At 43.2% G+C, this 19,006-nt stretch overlaps 1 protein-coding gene and 1 long non-coding RNA gene across 8 annotated transcripts in view; one reads left to right on the forward strand and one right to left on the reverse strand.

Moving 5' to 3' along the window:
* The window catches only part of LOC147013902 (uncharacterized), a 12,576-nt gene extending 4,613 nt beyond the window's left edge, over positions 1-7,963 (reverse strand). Inside the window, exons 1-4 of one of the 6 annotated variants that reach the window (XR_015050561.1) lie at positions 7,754-7,963; positions 5,540-5,763; positions 5,211-5,369; positions 3,473-3,563 (exon numbers count right to left, since the gene is read on the reverse strand). This is a non-coding gene — a long non-coding RNA (uncharacterized LOC147013902). Of the gene's footprint in view, positions 1-3,472; positions 3,564-5,210; positions 5,370-5,539; positions 5,764-6,167; positions 6,829-6,906; positions 7,001-7,753 lie in introns of those variants that run through there. The other 5 variants (XR_015050562.1, XR_015050564.1, XR_015050563.1 and 2 more) reach the window with 5 other exon arrangements.
* Positions 7,964-9,366: 1,403 nt separating this feature from the next.
* RPL27 (ribosomal protein L27) lies at positions 9,367-18,971 on the forward strand. Of its 2 annotated transcripts, none has more exons than XM_085851255.1 (5): positions 9,367-9,439; positions 9,813-9,897; positions 17,263-17,432; positions 18,668-18,778; positions 18,887-18,971. In XM_085851255.1, the coding sequence occupies exons 2-5, from the start codon at positions 9,817-9,819 to the stop codon at positions 18,933-18,935; spliced, it is 411 nt and encodes a 136-aa protein (XP_085707381.1). In that variant the 5' UTR covers positions 9,367-9,439; positions 9,813-9,816; the 3' UTR covers positions 18,936-18,971. The 2 variants fall into 2 exon arrangements, with proteins under 2 accessions (XP_085707381.1, XP_085707382.1); XM_085851256.1 differs by having other exon boundaries at positions 9,409-9,503.
* Positions 18,972-19,006: the final 35 nt, after the last annotated feature.

Here is a 19,006-nt window from a genome sequence, read left to right on the forward strand (position 1 = left end):
TGCTTGTTGAGGTATGTTTGGTAATTGACGCGAAGGATATGTTTCACCAATGCGTCTTGGCAAGGAGGAATCCTTTGCTCACCCAGCGCTTTGGTGCAGAAAAGTCTATAGCGTGCTTCATTCACATCATACAGACTGCAGACGAATTTCTCAAACGTTTCGAACACCTCACAGGAAACCGTAACACTGTCACCAATTTGCGCGAATGTCTGTAGAAACTCACTGTTTTGCAGCATGAGCTTCACACCTTTTCGTTTGCCTTTGCCAACGAAAGCACTTGTCGTGTCGCATCCAGTGAACACTTGATACCCCAACACAGACCGGGCCTTGGTGGAACCCATAGCGTTTTCGATGGCGGTTAAATTGAGAAGCCTTGCTGTTGATCCCTTGCCCGTTTCAAATATGATGGTGCTTCGAGGAAAAAACGAGAGATTCGCCAACGTGATGAGTGCCACATCCGAATCGGGGTTGCGGATCACCACCGTTTTGTGGCTTGTGGCAGCGTGGTATGCGTGTAATACAACCCTCGTGTCCGCCTCGACGTGGTTACATGCCAGCTCGTCAACGAATCCACCACGATGTACACTCGTACAACTTGACTCAAATCCGATATACGCCTCTTTATACTCCTTGAGTAGTAGTGACTGACTCCACTGCTGAACCAAAAAATTGATCAGTTTGTTTTTACCTTCACTGGAGTTCATTATGTCTCCGTACGCGTTTTTTCTTATTCTGAGTTGAGGTTGAAATTCCACAATTCCGTTTCTTTGGCCGTCACCTCTACGCCTTTCATGTTCCAGTGTCTTGATTGACATCGCCGGATAGGTGTCGAAGAAGATATCGAGACGATCGTACCGCGTGGCTGGTACTGAGCGAGTTGTCCTCCTTAGCGCCATGTCAGCGAACTCACCCCACGTTTCGGGAAGATCAGACTTCGAAATACTGTGTAGAACGGCCATAGTGTCCAGTATCATAGCGGAACCGAGTCCAATCAGTGCGTCTTCCACGGGCCACTTCTCCTCAACGAAATTCAGTGTCTCTGACTTTTTGGTTTTAGCCAGCCCTCCATCACTTGTCGCCAAAGGGAAGGATATGCTCCCAAGTGGATGGGCCAGAAGTGTCGGGAAATCTAGTTCCAACTGTTTCGCCAGTAGAAGGTATCTCGTGAAGAATTGTCTGGCATTCATCTCTGCGCCTTTTTTGTCCGTCCTTTTCTGCCGTTTCTTGTTTGAGAAGGACGGGAGGTTGAGTCTGGGTATTTTCTCAAATATGCTTTGTTGTCTGTGAGCGTCGAGAGCAGTCTTTCCCTTTTCGTATGCGGACAACACGTCCTCATCTGCCTTGGACGATGCGGCGGAGCCGGAGCAAATGTTAATAAGTTGCGTCCCCACATGTGTGAAAGGATTCACAGCTATCTCGGAGATCGTTGAGCAGACTATCAACACATTCTTTGTCCCTCTTATGCCTGGTCTTGGAGAGGTCCTTTCGAGGTCTGTCTTCCTCATCACAACCAGCCAATTTCTCCGCCATCCGGGTCATCGCCGCACAATCGGGCCTCGATAGCAGCCATCTTCTTATAGCGTTGGGGTTCAGGGTTCGTCCAATCAAACCTCCAACCACATTTGTGTCCCGATTCATCGTCTGTTCCAGGGCTTGGTCTACAGCAACGGCTGAAAAGGCATACCGGTTCTGGCGATGCACGGTGAAGCCGCCGTTGCTCAGGCTCTCATGAGTGAATGGATGCGTCTTCGGCAATTCCCTCATCTCCCGCAAATAACTGGGGGCGAATCGCGCATAATTGGTACGGTCATATGCGCAAAACCAGGGACAAATTTCTTCAAGTGACTTCAGATGACCGTTCCAATCACTCTTGACGGGTAGCGCGAATGAACCGGAGTAGCAATTTCACCAGGTATATGTACGATGACCAAAACCAAAACATAGGCAACTCGCCACTCTCCGCTCAGCAGAACTGTTCGTAAAGCACCAACGTATCCACTATCTCCTGCGACGCAGACTGCTGGACGAACAGTGGTGAAGGAAAGAGCATCGTCAAATCTGCAAATAGCTTTGCTGCTCTCTCCCTGCGTTCATTATCAAGGCTTTCAAGGTACGCTTCAAACCATAGCCATCCCATCGCTTCCAGAACCACCTTGTTGGCCGCCAGTGCCCGGTTGTAGTGCTTTCCCGTCAGCACACCGTTCACTGACCCTTCGGCTACAACTGCAGACTCTGACAATATCTCTCGCAGTCTGGCGTCGCCAAATCGCGCTCCAATGATGCCTAGTACCACCATGCAGGTATGGAACTCCCCAAGCCTGGGCACCACCCTCTCATAAATGTCTTTCTCCTTATCGGCCTCTGCCCACCCGATTTCTTGTACCCTTTGATAGATGGCCATATCGTACACGCTAACGACGGTCGGTACTTCCAGTTCATCAGCTATCTTTATCGTCTGCCGCAATATTGTATAAATAGTTTCTGCTCTGGTTGGTGATTTCTGCAGATTTACATTCGAGTCCACCGATTTTAGTGTTGTGAACAAGGTGTCTATCAAGTCCACACTACTTTCCGGTTCATTGGGATCAGTTTCAGGTTCACTTCTGTCGGTGGCATCAGCTGCATCCTCCTTATTCGCGGGAAGAGGTGGATCTGTGCATCGTTTATTAACATACGGGAGAACATCTACCGAATGACCCCCGACGATGTATTTGCGCTTGCTAATGGCTGATCTGTCGGCTAAGGTTTCTCTGTCGGCTGAGGTTTCTCTCGGAGGCGCTTTGGATTGTATAATGATCATATTGGTATGATGTGTTGTGTCCGCACCGCTCGCTGTTTCTTCATTGAAGTCAATATTGTCAGCGGGGATGGACACATGAACACGTTTCACAAACCCTTCAGGCACGATACATCCTCGATTTACAAGGCGTTGCGCTAATGCGGTCTCTAAGCCTGAAATCGACAATCGCGACGCACAATGTCCTAATCGATTGAGCAGGTCAATCACGCGAGTCGATCCAGTGATACGTTTCAGTGCTACACCTAAACAATAATGTTTTGGTGTAGCAATCCGTCCTTTTGTACTCAGGTAAATTATATCCTGCGCAATAGACAGTACGCGAAGGTGTGTTTCCTGTGGCTCATCCACGAACGAATCGAGTGTGGGCTCCTCGGACGCACCAACCAGCCACGCAATGGTGTTATGCAGTGCTGTGGGCACCATGGACTGCACAGTCTCTAAAGTCATATCACTGGCCGTGAGAGGCCACAACTGCCCTAACAAGTGAGGCACACCTTTCATTTCCTATCGAAGGCTCATGCATACCAGATACATCTCGCGCAAGTCCATACCCAGCGTGACCGGCACTTTGATCGGTGAGCATGGGGAATCTCTTTCCGACTGAGAAGTTTCTGACAGCGTTACACGGCTCAACAGTGGCTGAATAAATGGCTTGGCAGTGGAATCACTTACATAGACAAGGTAGCTTTCAGCCATACGTGTGGGCTGCTTGAAGTGAACGTTTGGAAACTTGATCTCGATCGCTTCTTTGAGATGACTGGATCTGTAACGCAGATTGACAGAACATTAAGACGCATTAATGATGGATGGTCCTTTATTATCTATCTATAATTCCAGCAATGTGTGTGTGTGTCTGTCTGTCTGTCTGCGACCGCCGTTTCTCGACGACCGCCAGTCCGATCTGATTGAAACTTGCCAGGAATATTGCCGGGGCCCCGCAGATGTGCCTTTTCGAGGTTTGATGTCAATCGGACGAGCGGTTCCTAAGTTACGCCATTTTATTGCTTTTTTCAGTGTTGGAAAGGTGTATATATCGCAGCTGAAGTGTCGTTCCACCTTATCATGCCATTTTTTCCCAAAGATATATCTCAGAATAATGATAACTGCATATTAATAATAATAATAATAATAGCACAATAATTGGCAGTAATAAAAAGAATAACGTGATACAATGACCAATGTCTGTCAACCAATAACGACCTATATATTGTCTGTCAACCAATAACGTCTGCCAACCAATGACAAGACACGGTGCTATGACATCACGAAAGACGTCACAATTAATGGGTTTTTTTTGCACGATTGACGTCACAATTCTTCTTCTTCTTCATTTGGTATGATGTCACAATCGACGCTGGGGACCTGAGTACGTGCCTTTTCAAGGTTTGATATTAATCGGACAAGAGGTTCCCAAGTTACGGCCATTTATCTGTCAACCAATGACAAGACACGGTGCGATGACGTCACGAATGACGTCACAATTAATGTTTATTTATTTATATATATATTTTTGCACGATTGACGTCACAATTCTTCTTCTTCTTCATTTGGTATGATGTCACAATCGACGCTGGGGACCTGAGTAGGTGCCTTTAAAAGGTTTGATATCGTTCTTCATCCGTTTCAGCTGTTTCCCAAGTGTTTCCCAAGGTTTGAAAACTGTTTTTTCCCAAGGTTTGAATTAATTGTTCAAATTATTAATTAATCCCAAGGTTTGAATTTTCCCAAGGGAAACAGATGTTTCCCAAGGGTTTGAAAGCTGTTTTTTCCCAAGGGTTGAATTAATTGTTGTGCTTGGTAGACATTTGTGAATACATTTACAGAGAGAGGGGTGAGAGAAGAGGGGGGAGGGAGGAGGGGGGAGAAAGGAGGGGAGATAGGGGGAGAGAGGGGCAAGAGAGGGAGCGAGAGAGGGGAGAGAGAGAGAGAGAGAGAGAGAGGGGAGAGAGAGAAGGGGTGAGAGAGAGGGAGCTTCACAATTCAAGAGAGGGGAGAGAGGAGGGGGCGAGAGAGGGGACGGGAGAGAGGGGGCGAGAGTGGGGGCCAGAGAGAGGGGCGAGAGAGGAGGGGCGAGACTAGGGGGGAGAGAGGGGGGGCAAGAGGGGGGAGAGAGAGCAGGGCGAGAGATGGGAGGTGAGAGAGAGGGGCGTTAATTCTTCTTCTTCGTTTGATATGACGTCACAATTGACGCTGGGGAGCTGAGTATGTTTCCCAGGTGTTTCCCAAGTTATGGCCATTTATGATACGGTTGGTCCGATCTAATTGAAACAATGCCCCAATCCAGTCGTCGTTTACGAGAGCGAAGGAATGAAGCTGCACATACTGGCACGCACCTACTGGCACGCACCTACGGGCATGCACTAGTGTTCCAAATGAGCAGGGGAAGGAATGAGCAGTTACATATACGTACCTCTGGCTCTACGAGGCGAGGCCAGCTGCTTCGGCGTGAGGTTTGAATTTCTCCAACATCCAGGCTAGCGTCCGCGGTTTCTTTTCAGTGATGAAATTCGCCATTACCTCATCGGCGAAAGCACTGAATACTTTGTCGAATTTGTTCGGCTTGTCAGCACTGGAAGAAAATGTAAAAACAGACTGTTGCATTCAATGAAGGAAATGGCACATTCATGAATATTCAAAGATGCTTTATAAACTGTTGACATGTCACTGAATGACATCTATTCTGAAAATACTTGAACTGCACTTCAATTCAAATGAATGAGAAAGTGTAAGGAGCACGACCTGAAGAGGTATGAAGAATGGCTGACTTCAGATGCATTCATGCCGATGATAAACGTTCATTTACCTTGTGCCTTCACCACGTACCAGTTGATTTTGATACTCTGTGGTGAGTTCTGAATGGCACTTCTCATGACAGTGTGCTTCAATGGCCACTAAATCATATCCCCTGATTTGTAGCAGTATGTCTTCACGTTTCAGGGATTCTGCAGCTGCCCTTAGGAGCCCTGGAAAGAAAGTTTTGAGATTTTTTTCGAACTGAACGTAAAATCACAGCACGTTGACATCAACCGTAGTCTTTATATACTTGCACATCAATGAAAGTTTGGCTAGATTCCTCGAGGTATTTGCCTCCATCCTCAGTTTCAGCCATCATCATCCGACTGCGTTGCGACTTGCCACGAGACTTGTAAAAATCGTTGAGGTTTGTGGCAGATTAACCATCTATCTTTCGGCAAAACATGAGATATCACCCCCGTTCTCTTTGGTCGGTCTCTTGTCGGCTGGCTCACAGGAATGGGCACTTCTCTGGCAGAGGCATCATCAGCACTCCGACTACCATGATGGGCAATCTTCCTCTGGATATTTGTTGTGTTGCAAAACGCATTATAGCACAACAGGTGATACCCACCATCAGTGGGGAACTCTTCACATTCCCAATCTTCCAAACGTTGCCGTGCCTATTCGCTTTCTGGGCAATCCACGTCCACGTTACACCAGAGTTTCCCACTTTTCTTGATTTTTGACCAGATTTTGTGCCACAGTTTTTTCAGTTTCGCTGTGCGTGGGGCTGCCCTCACATGTACGATGCACTTAATTTTCCTTAGATGTCTTGTAAACGGCGAAAAATGTCGAAAAAAAAAGAAAAAGAAAATATTTTCGGCCGATCACCACATGTTATCCATGGGCGCGGCCATCTTGAACTGCCTCCTCACGCAAGCTTCTCCGACTGGAGAGCCATCACGTGACCCGTGTGGCGTCCTCTGATTGGTTCTCACGCCCAATGAGTTTGGCCACCGCCTGACACAGCTCGTGACGAAATCGCTGACTTTTCAACCCCTTTTTTCACCCCTTCGTGCGGGTTATGGGCTTGAAGAGTTATACCATTGTGAACAACTGGTAATAATACACTATACAGCCGACTTTCATCCAAAAGTAAATTTCTGTCACGAAATTTCACTTCTCAGTAGAACGTAACACGGCCTACTGGTCTAACAGCAGACGATGGAGGACCAATCTGACCGCCTAACACTCAGCCACAAGGTGAAAACCGCTAATTTGGTATTTTTAATACCCCAGATGTCAACCTCACCACCAAAACAACAATAATAATAATAACAAAAATAATAATAATAATAATAAAACGGAACTTTTCACACTCTTGCTGTTTGGACTCGTCGACCTTTAGCGATGTAATCGACAATACCTGTAAGGCGGTGTATAGGTGCAGTACCACTTATTAAGTCCGGTGTTTTATTTTAATCAATGTAACAATTTTATAGTTAATCATGAGGTTACGTGACGTATAGGAATTGTGAATCCTAAAAACCCCAGAGTCAACGATAAAATTGAAAAAAAAAAAAAATGAAAAAACACATCCACCTTCAGCGATGTAATCGACAATACCTGTAAGGCGGTGTATAGGTTCAGTACCATTTATTAAGTCCGGTGTTTTATTTTAATCAATGTAACAATTTTATAGTTAATCATAAGGTTGCGTGGCGTATAGGAATTGTGAATCCTAAAAACCCCGGAGTTAACAATAAAATTGAAAAAAAACCCAAAATGAAAAACACGTCAACCTTCAGCGATGTCATCGACAATACCTGAAAGGCGGTGTATATGTGCAGTACCATTTATTAAGGCTGGTGTTTTATTCTAATCAATGTAACAATTTTATAGTTAATCATGAGGTTGCGTGACGTATAGGAATTGTTAACTCTCAAAACCCCAGAGTCAACAATAAAATTGAAAAAAAAAATGAAGCTCACGGCAACCTTCGGCGATGCTATCGACAATACCTGTAAGGCGGTGTATAGGTGCAGTACCATTTATTAAGACTGGTGTTTTATTTTAATCAATGTAACAATTTTATAGTTAATCATGAGGTTGCGTGACGTATAAGAATTGTGAATCCTAAAAACCCCAGAGTCAACAATTAAATTGAAAAAAAAAAATGAAAAACACGTCAACCTTCAGCGATGTTATCGACAATACCTGTAAGGCGGTGTATAGGTTCAGTACCATTTATTAAGGCTGGTGTTTTATTCTAATCAATGTAACTGTGGTGAATTAACGTGAATCAAGGGACATGACGCGGGATCACATGTTGTGCGTCTCGCGTATAAGGGGAGGTCTCTGCGGCACGGGTGGATTGTCCCCGGGGCATTGCTATTGACATCGGCTGTCCACTTGATGCTCGTTAACTGAAGGTGCTCATTGACTGGTGAGAATGGAGATTATATCGAACTCCGTGCTTACGCGGATTTAGTCTGCAATGGTTAACTGCACATGTATACGTTTCTGCTTATGTACTCCTAGCTGAACCTGTATTTCCTGGTGTGTCCACAGAAGCGGCTCCAATCAAATGGAATAAAGCCTAAACTCTGAAGGTTCATCTCTCGCTCTCATTTCAGTAACAATGTTATAGTTAATCATGAGGTTGCGTGACGTATAGGAATTGATAATCCTAAAAATCCCAAAGTCAACAATAAAATTGAAAAAAAAAAAAATGAAGCTCACGTCAACCTTTTCCCGATTTGCGGTGTATAGGTTCAGTACAATTTATTAAGGCTGATGTTTTATTTTAATCAATGTAACAATTTTATAGTTAATCATGAGGTTGCGTGACGTATAGGAATTGTGAATCCTAAAAACCCCAGAGTCAACAATTAAATTGAAAAAAAAAAATGAAAAACACGTCAACCTTCAGCGATGTTATCGACAATACCTGTAAGGCGGTGTATAGGTTCAGTACCATTTATTAAGGCTGGTGTTTTATTCTAATCAATGTAACAATGTTATAGTTAATCATGAGGTTGCGTGACGTATAGGAATTGATAATCCTAAAAATCCCAAAGTCAACAATAAAATTGAAAAAAAAAAAATGAAGCTCACGTCAACCTTTTCCCGATTTGCGGTGTATAGGTTCAGTACAATTTATTAAGGCTGATGTTTTATTTTAATCAATGTAACAATTTTATAGTTAATCATGAGGTTGCGTGACGTATAGGTGAAATGAGAGCGAGAGATGAACCTTCAGAGTTTAGGCTTTATTCCATTTGATTGGAGCCGCTTCTGTGGACACACCAGGAAATACAGGTTCAGCTAGGAGTACATAAGCAGTAACGTATACATGTGCAGTTAACCATTGCAGACTAAATCCGCGTAAGCACGGAGTTCGATATAATCTCCATTCTCACCAGTCAATGAGCACCTTCAGTTAACGAGCATCAAGTGGACAGCCGATGTCAATAGCAATGCCCCGGGGACAATCCACCCGTGCCGCAGAGACCTCCCCTTATACGCGAGACGCACAACATGTGATCCCGCGTCATGTCCCTCGATTCACGTTAATTCACCACAATAGGAATTGTGAATCCTAAAAACCCCAGAGTCAACAATTAAATTGAAAAAAAAAAAATGAAAAACACGTCAACCTTCAGCGATGTAATCGACAATACCTGTAAGGCGGTGTATAGGTGCAGTCCCACATATTAAGGCTGGTGTTTTATTCTAATCAATGTAACAATGTCATAGTTAATCATGAGGTTGCGTGACGTATAGGAATTGATAATCCTAAAAATCCCAAAGTCAACAATAAAAATGAAAAAAAACAAACAAACCAAAATGACGATCACGTGATGCTTACTTCCTTTTTCAGGACGCGCGGCCATTGACGTGGTCGGTTGGATGTAGAATCTCGCTGCATCTGTTATGTGGAAGCAATTTTCACGCATGATTTTGTGTAACAAGTGATTTCTTGTTTTGGGGGAAATTTTATGTTTGGTTATTGTGCGTTAACCCGTCGGTTCGTGGCTGTTTGGCGAAGTTGTGATGGGTTCGGATTGCGGCCTACATTGTCGGAATCTGCCCGACTTGATGATCGTCATGTTTAGTAATTTGTGCTTTTTGTAAAACGTTAATTTATTATGTTTCACGATTCTGGAAGCTTTTTGATTCTGCAATTTCTATTTGCTCGAACAATTTGGTGTTTTGTTCAACGTACTGGAAGCTTATCCGGGAAATCTTTGGCTTTGTCTGTGTGTTTGTACAGCACTATGGGCAGGTTCCTGAAGCCTGGAAAGGTGGTGTTGGTGCTTGCTGGACGATATGCCGGTCGCAAGGCAGTCATTGTGAAGGTGAGTCGTGGATTTGGACGTCCGTCATCGATCACGTGAACTTTTCAACCGTCGTCGTTTTGAAGAGCACCCTTCCTTTACATTGTCTCAGTCTCCATGAAAGAGCATGTACATTCTGGATATAGATTAAGGTTTCAGTTGTAAGTGCTAAGAGAATGATGAACTAACGGACCAACTAGATTCACATTTGGGGGTAATGGCTGCGACAAAGGGTTTGGATTGACCCGTTCAAAGTAAATATCCATTTTGAGGGGTGCAGCAACGAACCCAATCACACCGAGCCCTGCCGTCAGGCACACCTTAGCCATCATGGTCGAGGACCGAAAAGAACCGCAGGTGAGTATTATGGATGAACATGTCTGCAGTTTGTAAACGTCAGTGCATTTTATGTATATCTATCTATAATTCCAGGTGTGTTTGTGTGACCGCTGTTTCTCGACAACCACTGGTCCGATCTAATTGAAACTTGCCAGGTATATTTCTGGGGCCCTGAGGATGTGCCTTTTCAAGGTTTGATATGAATTGGACAAGTGGTTCCCAAGTTATGGCCATTTATTTACCAACCAATGACAGGACACTTTGCTGTGTAGGTGTGGCCGATGGGGAATGGGCGCTTGGTTACCAATGGCAGGACACGTTGCTTGGCGTTTTGCACCCACAGTATCTATCTATCTATAATTCCAGCAATCTCTGTTTGCCTTTCAAAAGGTTTGAAATTAATCGGACAAGTTGTGGCCAAGTTAGAGCGCGTTCCCCATTACGGGTTTCAACGTACAGACTTCCAGATAGTGATGACTTGCTGTATTCTAATAATGTCTCGATTTCTTATGCGCATTTATAGATAAACACTTGTGCGCATCCAGTCGTCGTTTACGAGAGCGAAGGAACGGCCTGTATAGTTGTTTGAAACTTTATTTTTTTTTTTTGCACATACGGCCACACACGTACAGACACGCGAGAGCAAAGGCACTGCATGTGTGGTTGTTTCTGGCACGCGGTTTGAAAGTTTTTTTTTCTCTTCTCTGCATGTAAGGCCACGCACGTATGGACGCGTGAAAGCGAAGGCCTGTGTGGTTGTTTCTGGCACGCAGTTTGAAAGTTTTTTTTTTTTTTTTTTAGTTTTTTTTTTTTTTTTTTTTTTTGCTTGTATGGCCACGCACTAGTACTAAGAACTTTAACACGGGATGAGGTCGTTTGGCCTATCCTGCCTGTGTTGCTTCAACACCGGATTGATTACCTTCGCATTCTGCGAAAGGTTATGTTTTGGTCGGCGTGTATTTATTTATTTATTTATTTATTTATTTATTTATTTATTTGTAATCTTGTGATTCGTATAACTCAAAAAGTATTAAAACGGAATTGCATGAAATTTGGTGGGATGATTGGTTATTAGCCAGGAAGCATTCGATTAGATTTTGGGATCGTTCGGGTCAAAGGTCAAGGTCACGAAAAGGTCAAATCGTCTTTTTACGATAACACGGTCAATTTTTATTCAATTTGCATGCAACCAACGCCAAAATGTTCAAAATTCAACGCCTCATCTTGTGATATGCAACATGTCACAATGACGCCCATACTCTTGTTACCGGTTAGGGGTCAAAGGTCAGGGGGGTCACGACCTTGAAAAATATGCGGAATTTGTCATAACGCGGTCAATTCTTGTCCGCTTTACATGAACCCAGAACCAAAATGTTAAGAATTTAATGCCCAATCTTGACACAATGACGTCATAACACATGTCACCGGTTGGGGTAAAATGTCGGGGGTGGGGTCACGCCCTTGAAAAATATGCGGTTTTCGGCATAACTCAGTCAATTCTTATTCGATTTGCATGAAACCAGCATCAAACGAGATTACCTTCTCTTGTTGAAACGTTGTATTCACTGAGCTTGCGAGTGAAGACTCGCCAAAACAACGTGAGTTGATTGTTGTTTAGTCCGTAGCCCTCGAAAGTCGGGGGGGGGGGTCATGACATTATAGATATGTGGTTTGTGTCATAAGACCATTCATATGAAACCAGTTCCCCACACTCATACCAAGAACAAAAAAAAAGTAGTGGCGGCGAAGGTATGCGCTCTATGAGTGCCCGTTCTAGTTTATTATTAGTTTCTCGACTTCAGGGAGGGCAGGCAGAGGGACATCACCAGGGTGATCAATGAAGAAACACTAACAGCACTTTCACCTTTTCGTGAGACCCTCTCCTCGCCTTAATGGTCATATGGTGTGATTTCCTCTGTCACTGAAGGTGGAGGAAGACTGTTTTCACCCCTGTCTGCCTGTCTCTATGAGCACGGTATCTCAAAACGTTATTGATGAATTTGGATGAAACTTTGTGGACAGTTTTGGTGAAGATCTGAATTTTTTATTTATTTGAAGTGATTATTCGCAATTGATGGGGCTAAAAACAATACGTAGTACAATATCTCAAACAGGCGTGGACGTATTCAGACAAAGCTTTGTGGATGAGTTGGGTGTATGACCAGAACAGGCCGATTAGATTTTGGTTCACGTACGGATCCACATCTGGCCTATCGGTGGGATACACAACGTAAACCGTTCAACCTGGTGGAGGTACACGCTCTCCTGAGTGCCGTTCTAGTTTAGGGGAGTGATTTTTACCTTTTTTTTCTTTATCGTCATAATTATTTTTTTAATGAAATGGACTGAAGGTAAAGGTGTTATCGAAGAAAAGTAGCTCGTCTTTTCGGATCCAAAATCGATTGTGATGCGAAATCCAGAAATGATTAACCCATTCTGAAAGTTTGTGTTCATTCAATCCGATCGAATGTTGCATTTTTTATTTATTTATTAATATATGTATTAATCTGATGGTTAATTAGAAATTAATGATTTTTTTAATCTTGATTATTTTATTTGAGATCTGAGTTTGTCAGTGAGGGGGAGAGGTCGAGCTCCTCACTGAGCAAGCTTCTCTCCAGCTTAGAGTGGCTCTTCTTCCTCTCCAGCCGTCTCTGTTCCTAAAGCTTGCAATAGTATTTGGAGAACTGCTGAAGCTGTATTTCCATGCAGAGATACAGCGAGCTTGTTCTCAGACATTCTGCCCCTCTTGTTTAAATCCTTTTCCTTTTTTTTTTTATTTTTTTTGTAATCTTATGTAAATGGATGAAGAGAAAGTAAAATGATTTCATTTTAAGTTGCTTGTAATAAATCGTGTAGCCATACCTAAACTACCTACCAGTCCTGCTGATGTCTGTGTGACCTATCTCCAATGCTTCTACGTACCGATCCAATATCTGTTTATACTTGTCTTGTTTCTGCTCGCACTACCTTTCCAAGGAGACCGTCGATACATTTACTGCTCTCTGAACGAAAGACCCTGCCTTGTTACCAATCTCACTTCTTTATATATATTTTTTATTTTTAAACTGTCCATTCCTTTGGAAAAACAAATGTAATCCGTGACCATATTAAATGGTAAAACTCATAATCGGTAATCGATGTCGATAAAATAATGTGTGGGGTGAGTTGGGTTTAGAAACAGTCATCGTCTGTCCATTACATGATGGGAAGTTGGCTCGAATGGCATGGAGTGAAATACAGTGTACAGATGAAAAGGAATTTTAACTTTGTTTAATGAAAAGGGACTGTGTAGGTAAAGGTGTTATCTGCGAAACATCGTTCATCATCTTTTTGGCTCCAAAATACATTTTGATGCGAAATCTGGAAAAGTTACATCCATTCCAAAAGTTTGTGCTGTTTGTTTAACACTTTAACCAGATCGAATGTTGCATTTTTATTATTATTTTTTAAAAATTCAACATTAGACGTTTATTAGATATTAAATAAGTCGTGTTGCGATTTAATTTAAACTATTTTGTTTGAGATTTGAATTGCGAAGTGAGGGGTAGATATAGCTCCTCAATGAGCAAGCTTCTCCAGGTTTGAGCAGCTGCTCTTCCTCTCCAGCCATCTATTTCTCAGGTTTGCAATATTATGTGGAGAACTGCTGAAGCTGTATTTCCATGCAAAGATACAGTGAGCTTTGCCTCAGATGTTCTGCCTCTTATTTAAATGATTTATTTATTGCTGTGATTTCCCTCCCCCCCCACCCCTCCTGTGTAATTAGTCTTCCATTATTGGGATGTCTGGATAAAAGAGGTTCCACTGTGTTTGTATTTTTATGAGGGGGGTGTTGCTGAGAGGGGTGAGGTTAGCTTGGAGGCACGTATAATCATCACTGAGTTGTCTGGCCTCAGTTCAAATGTGCCATCCATTAGGACATGCCTGGTGTTGCCTTAATGGTTAGGGTGGTGGGCTTGGGATCCTAGGATCTTGAGTTCAAATCCCACTCTGCTGTTTAATTAATACCAGGTGGGGTTGACCTCTTCCGAGGTCGGCAAAATGAGTGGCAGCTTGCTGGTATCCTGTCGGAGTGGCGACCCGTCCAGGATTGTGCCCAATAACCAAGGAGACTGCTTAAGCAGCACCAACGCTCTGCACAGAGTATGGTCCCAATGGATGGATGGAGCTGGAGGACCGGTCTGCCAGTACTGGTCCTTGGACATTAAAGATCTCACGGTGTTTTTCACAAAGAGTAGGCTAGCAATTGCCGGCATCCTGAACAAATTTCATAATATCTAACACTGGTTGAGCAGTCGGGCCTGGTCAGCCCTTTCCAGGATGACTTTGGCCAAAAGTTTGCTCTGGACCTACCCTAATAGGAGGAGGGAATAATCGGGCCATTAAAGAAGTTGATTTTAATGAGACTACTTACTATACTTTGTGTTTACACATTTAATTTACGTACTGCTTGAATACCTCAACAGGCAAATTGAATTTTTAAACCCTTGACATTTCCAGTAGTAGTTTTGGTGCCTGTGTCCGGTACGTATCTAGCTCAAAGGCACCCAGGCATGGTAAGGGGCTTGCTTTGAATGGTTTGACACAACCTGGGTGGCGTTGTACCAAAATAAAATAACTACAAACTCTTTTAGGATATTTAAGCAAAACTATTTATGGTGCGAATGTTCAGTTGCAATACAGGACTTTCAAAATGATGTATGAATGTGAGCGAGGCCTTTCACGCACCTGCTCTATGTGTGTTTTCAATGACTCATTTCTACTAATTGGGGACTTTAATCTGCCAGCATTAAATCTCATTCAAATCGTCTTTTTAATACAATTATCAGCATTTAACCGAAAAAGTGGCAAATGTTGCCTGCACACCTCCCAAATAAAGGGATGTGTCGAAAGAATGTGGTGTTGCACGTTGTCGGGCAGCTACTCTGCTATGATATTTAAAACCTGGTGTTGGCTTAGCGGTTAGGGTGGTTGGGATCCTTGGGTCCTGAGTTCAAGCCACGTTTACTGCTGAATTAACACCAGGGGGTTGACTCGGTCTGTCATCCTTCTGAGGCCGGTGAAATGAGTACCAGTGTGGAAACCAAAAGGCTGCACACGAAGGGAAGGGGTATTAACAGATTGATTAAAATCCGGTATTGGTGTGGCTTGGGCATGATGGGTCAAATGGCCTCCTCCTGCGCATTAATTTCTTGTAAATTCCTTGTATTGCTAATCATAAAGAGAATAACATGCTCCTCCCCTCCCCCTGCCGACCACTAGTATTTCTCTTGTGACCCCAGAAGCAAGCAAACAATCTACAGTGGGGAGAACAAGTATTTGATACACTGCCGATTTTGCAGGTTTTCCCACTTACAAAGCACGTAGAGGTCTGTAATTTTTATCATAGGTACACTTCAACTGTGAAAGACAGAATCTAAAACAAAAATCCTGAAAATCACATTGTATGATTTTTAAATAATTAATTTGCATTTTATTGCATGAAATAAGTATTTGATCACCCACCAACCAGTAAGAATTCTGGCTCTCACAGACCTGTTAGTTTTGTCTTTAAGAAGCCCTCCCATTCTCCACTCATTACCTGTATTAACTGCACCTGTTTGAACTCGTCTGCATAAATGACAGCTGTCCACACTCAATCAAACTCCAACCTCTCCACAATGGGCAAGACCAGAGAGCTGGCTGAGGACATCAGGGACAAATTTGTAGACTTGCACAAGGCTGGGATGGGCTCCAGGACAATAGGCAAGCAGCTTGGTGAGAAGGCAACAACTGTTGGCGCAATTATTAGAAAATGGAAGAAGTTCAACATAACAGTCAATCTCCCTCGGTCTGGGGCTCCATGCAAGATCTCACCTCGTGGAACCTCAATGATCATGAGAAAGGTGAGGGATCAGCCCAGAACTACACGGCAGGACCTGGTCAATGACCTGAAGAGGGCTGGAACCACAGTATCAAAGAAAACAATAAGTAACACACTACACCGTCATGGTTTAAAATCCTGCAGCGCACGCAAGGTCCCTCTGCTCAAGCTAGCGCATGTCCAGGCCTGTCTGAAGTTTGCCAATGACCATCTGGATGATCCAGAGGAGGAATGGGAGAAGGTCATGTGGTCTGATGAGACCAAAATAGAGATTTTTGGTTTAAACTCCACTCGCCGTGTTTGGAGGAAGAAGAAGGATGAGTACAACCCCAAGAACACCATTCCAACCGTGAAGCATGGAGGTGGAAACATAATTCTTTGGGGATGTTTTTCTGCAAAGGGGACAGGACGACTCCACCGTATGGAGGGGAAGATGGATGGGGCCATGTATCGCGAGATCTTGGCCAACAACCTCTTTCCCTCAACAAGAGCATTGAAGATGGGGCGTGGCTGGGTCTTCCAGCATGACAACGACCCAAAACACACAGCCAGGGCAACTAAGGAGTGGCTCAGTAAGAAGCATCTCAAGGTCCTGGAGTGGCCTCGCCAGTCTCCAGACCTGAACCCAAGAGAAAATATTTGGAGGGAGCTGAAACCTGAAGGATATGGAGGATTGGGCCAAAATCCCTGCTGCAGTCTGTGCAAACCTGGTTAAGAACTACAGGAAACGTCTGATCTCTGTAATTGCAAACAAAGGTTTCTGTACCAAATATTAAGTTCTGTTTTTCTGATGTATCCAATACTTATTTCATGAAATAAAATGCAAATTAATTATTTAAAAATCATACGATGATTTTTCAGGATTTTTTTTTAGATTCCGTCTTTCACAGTTGAAGTGTACCTATGATAAAAATTACAGACCTCTATGTCCCACTTTGTAAGTGGGAAAACCTGCAAAATCGGCAGTGTATCAAATACTTGTTCTCCCCACTGTATACGTGTGTGTGTGTGTGTGTGTGTGTGTGTGTGTGTGTGTGTGTGTGTGTGTGTGTGTGTGTGTGTGTGTGTGTGTGTGTGTGTGTGTGTGTGTGTGTGTGTGTGTGTGTGTATACGTATATGTGTGTCTGTTTTTCTGTGTATTTTATATTCACATGTATCTCTCATTGGTGTGATATTTGCAGAACCAAGATGAAGGTTCTTCTGAGCGTCCTTACGGACATGCACTCGTCGCCGGCATTGAACGCTATCCTCGCAAGGTGACCGTCCGTATGAGTAAGAAAAGGATAGCCAAGAGATCCAAAGTCAAGACGTTTGTGAAAGTGTACAATTTCAACCATCTGATGCCCACTCGGTAAGATGCACGTTCGGTTGAATCGGTAGTCGTTGTGTGCCTTTCCATATTCAAACTAAAAGGGCACTTGTGAAAGTACATATCTCTGCCATGGAATGCCTAATCCAGCAGAACATATCTGGCTCAATAAATTTTTGAAATATACTCATCGTTTTCGGCCTGGGCTCTCAATGGTGAAGAATCCCTTTCAAAATTAAAACAAATTCTCTTTCCAGATTCAGATCTTCACCAAAATCGAATCAATTCTTCCTTGTCACACACCCAACCTGTCCACCGAATCCATCCACAATTTTTTGAGATCTGATTCGGGCGAAACTTGGTGGATGAGTTGGTTGGTTGACAAGAACAGGCCGATTAGATTTTGGTTCGCGCACGGATCCACATCTGGCCTATCGGTGGGATACACAGCGTAAACCGTTCAACCTGGTGGAGGTACGCGCTCTCCCGAGTGCCGTTCTCGTTTCAGGGTGGGGGCAGTAATTTTAATTTTATTATTATGATTTTTTTTTTTTTGTAATGAATGGGAATGAAGGTAATGGTGTTATCAAATAAAAGTAGCTCGTCTTTTCGGATCCAAAATCAATTGTGATGCGAAATCCAGAAAAGTTTCATCCATTCTGAAAGTTTGTGTTGTTCATTCAATCAGATCGAATGTTTCATTTTTTTTTAAATTAAAAATCAGATGTTTATTTGACATTAATGATTTTTATTTTTATTATTTTATTTGAGATCTGTGTTTGTAAGTGAGGAGGAGAGATTGAGCTCCTCACTGAGCAAGCTTATCTCCAGCTTAGAGCGGCTCTTCTTCCTCTCCAGCCGTCTCTGTTCCTAAAGCTTGCAATAGTATTTGGAGAACTGCTGAAGCTGTATTTCCATGGAGATACAGCGAGCTTGTTCTCAGACATTCTGCCTCTATTGTTTAATTATTTTATCTTTTTAAAAAATTGTACATAAACTGATAAAGAGAAAGCAATTGATTACATCTTAAGTTGCTTATTATCATAAAAACCAGGTGCTTGATCTTAGGTTTTTGAAGGCTTTTTGGTTTAATATAGTTTATGGTTTGTTTGAATACATTTGGCGTGAATAAAGTGTATTTGTAGGTGCGGGTTTTTGCGGTGATTTCTCAACACCAAACATTTCCAAAGATTGTTAAAGCACGCACTTGTTCCTGGCATGTCAGGTCGATTTGGAAGGAGTTGCAGTCGACATTAAGCTTGCGTTGTTGTATGCAGCTACTCTGTGGATATTCCGTTGGACAAGGCAGTGGTGAACAAGGATGTGTTTCGTGATCCCACCCTGAAGCGCAAAGCAAGATGGGAAGCGAAGCTGAAGTTTGAGGAGAGGTTTGTGAGACTGGCTTGCCCGACAATGCATACATGAAGCAAAGCTGTAATTTGTACTTTTTAACTCGTGGACAATTGCACATTGAAAATACATTTTGTTTCTTGCAGGTACAAGACTGGAAAGAATAAGTGGTTCTTCCAGAAGTTGAAGTTCTGATGTTTTTTTTCTGGAAAAATAAATATGTTTCACTTCCTTACTTGTTCTGTGTATATTCTTCTTCACTTCTG

The sequence above is a fragment of the Eptatretus burgeri genome, chromosome 13 (genome assembly GCF_056783735.1).
Source record: "Eptatretus burgeri isolate ZD-2024b chromosome 13, Ebu_testis_v1, whole genome shotgun sequence".
In the NCBI taxonomy this organism is placed as follows: Eukaryota; Metazoa; Chordata; class Myxini; order Myxiniformes; family Myxinidae; genus Eptatretus; species Eptatretus burgeri.